This window comes from Corapipo altera, unplaced genomic scaffold (assembly GCF_003945725.1).
Source record: "Corapipo altera isolate COAL_440 unplaced genomic scaffold, ASM394572v1 60581, whole genome shotgun sequence".
NCBI lineage: Eukaryota > Metazoa > Chordata > Aves > Passeriformes > Pipridae > Corapipo > Corapipo altera.
In genome coordinates, this window is record NW_020887922.1 from 1302 (window position 1) to 3443 (window position 2142).

Below are 2142 nucleotides of genomic sequence, written 5' to 3' on the forward strand. Positions count from 1 at the left end.
CCAGGTCTGTCCTAGGGTCTGTCTGGAGGCTGTCCCGGGGCTGTCCCAGGGACTGTGCCAGGTCTGTCCTAGGGTCTGTCTGGAGGCTGTCCCGGGGCTGTCCCAGGGCTGTGTCGGGGCTGTCGCGGTGTGATCCCACCCTGTCCAGCAGAGCGCAGTGAAGGAGGCGGGGGGGTGAAGGAGGCGGGGGCAGTGCCGAGGCTGTCCCGGGCTGTGTCCCGGCTCTGTCCCGGTTTGATCCCTCGTGTCCCGCAGAGCGCGGTGAAGGAGGCCGGGGCCGAGGAGGAGCTCACTCCCGCGGCGCTGGCCCGGCAGGTGGAGGGGCTGAAGCAGCAGCTGCTCAGCTCCCACCTCGAGCGGGTGCTGGGCCCCGGTGCTGCCATCGACTTCGCCGACCCCGAGGGCGCCCTGGCCAAGTGAGTGGGGCCGGGGGGTGGCAGTGTCCCCAGGGTGTGGCAGTGTCCCCAGGGTGTGGCAGTGACCCCACGGAGGTGTGGCAGTGACCCTATGGAGGTGTGGCAGTGTCCCCGGGGTGTGGCAGTGACCCCACAGGGGTGTGGCAGTGTCCCCACAGGGGTGTGGCAGTGTCCCCGGGGTGTGGCAGTGTCCCCACAGGGGTGTGGCAGTGTCCCTGGAGGGTGGCAGTGTCCCCAGGGTGTGGCAGTGACCCCAGGGGTGTGGCAGTGACCCCACGGAGGTGTGGCAGTGTCCCCACGGAGGTGTGGCAGTGTCCCCACAGGGGTGTGGCAGTGTCCCCACGGGGCTGGCACAGGGACCCTGCCCACCTTGTCCCTGTGCCCCCTGTCCCTCCTCCCTGTCCGTGTCCCTCCCTGTCCCTGTCCCCAGGCGGCTCCTGCAGCAGCTGGAAGTGGCCAAATGCAGCAAAGCCACCCCTGGGAAGGGCCCCCCCCGGGCCCCCCCGGCCGCGGGCGACACCGTCACCTTCGAGCTGTACTGGAGACCAGAGCAGGACCAGTTCACCCAGTCTGCCAAGGTGAGGGGGGCACCACAGGGGGGATTCTGCGATGGGGGGGACTGCACCTGTACCTGACCCACCTGGGGGGTCCTGAGGGGGTGATGGGGGGCACCACACATGTACCCAACCCACCCAGGGGGGTTTTGTGGGGGGGGGGTCACCACACTTGTACCTGACCCACCTGGGGGGGTCCTGCCACCTCACCCCCCAAACCCCCCGTGGGGGTCCTGCCCCCCAGGTGTCGGAGCTGGAGAAGCGCCTGGCACAGCTGGAGGCGGCCATGAGGTGTGAGCCCGACAGCCAGGTGAGTGCCCAGGTGAGGGGGCTGCCCCCTCAGCCTGCCCCCCAACCCCTCCTGCCTCCCTTCTGCCCCCCCGACCCCTCCTGCCCCCTCATTCTGCCCCCCGACCCCTTCTGCCTCCCTTCTGCCCCCCCAACCCCTCCTGCCCCCTCATCCTGCCCTCCCCTTAATCTGTCCCCTTCCTACCCCCCCCATATCCTCCCTCCTGCCCCCCTGCCCCCTCCTGCCCCACACTTGCCCCCCCCGACCTGCTCCCTCTTCTGTCCCCCCCCCAATGCCCCCCAGCTGGTGCCATTTTCCCCCACAGAACCCGCTGCTGGTGGGGCTGAAGGGCTCCAGCCTCATGGTGAGTCAGGACACCCCTTCCCTCTCCCCTCCCCAAGGATTTTGGGGGGCTGCTGTGCCCCCCCTCACCTGTGCCTCCCCCAGGACACGGTGCAGTTGCTGCAGGCCAAGGTGAACATGCTGGACGTGGCCGTGCTGGACCAGGTGGAGGCCAGGCTGCAGGTCAGGGGGCAGAGGGGGGCACTGGGGGGGCACTGGTGGTTTTAGGGGACACTGATGGACTGGGGGGCAGTGCTAAAGTTGTGGGGCACTGCTGGATTTGGGGGAGTACTGGTGGATTTTGGGGGGGCACTGCTGAATTGTGGGGCCACAGCTGGACTGGGGGGGGGCACTTTTGGATTTGGGGCCACTGGTAGAATTGAGGGGACACTGATGAGGTTTGAGGGGCAGTGCTGGATTTGGGAGGCACTGCTGGATTTGGGGGGGCACTGGTGGATTTGGGGGGCGCCGGGGGGTGGGGGGGGGGAACAGCGCTGGAGGGGTCAGTACAGCTCTGGGGGGTCAGTATAGCCCAGGGGGT

General features: G+C 68.6%; 1 protein-coding gene across 1 annotated transcript in view; it reads left to right on the forward strand.

The window, feature by feature from the left end:
• The window catches only part of DCTN2 (dynactin subunit 2), a gene marked incomplete at its 5' end in the record, with an annotated part of 3123 nt that extends 1294 nt beyond the window's left edge, over positions 1-1829 (forward strand). The window contains 5 exons of the mRNA XM_027632939.1: positions 256-416; positions 847-994; positions 1215-1280; positions 1585-1623; positions 1707-1829. Coding sequence (XP_027488740.1) covers positions 256-416; positions 847-994; positions 1215-1280; positions 1585-1623; positions 1707-1829 — 537 coding nt within the window. The remainder of the gene's footprint in view (positions 1-255; positions 417-846; positions 995-1214; positions 1281-1584; positions 1624-1706) is intronic.
• Positions 1830-2142: the final 313 nt, after the last annotated feature.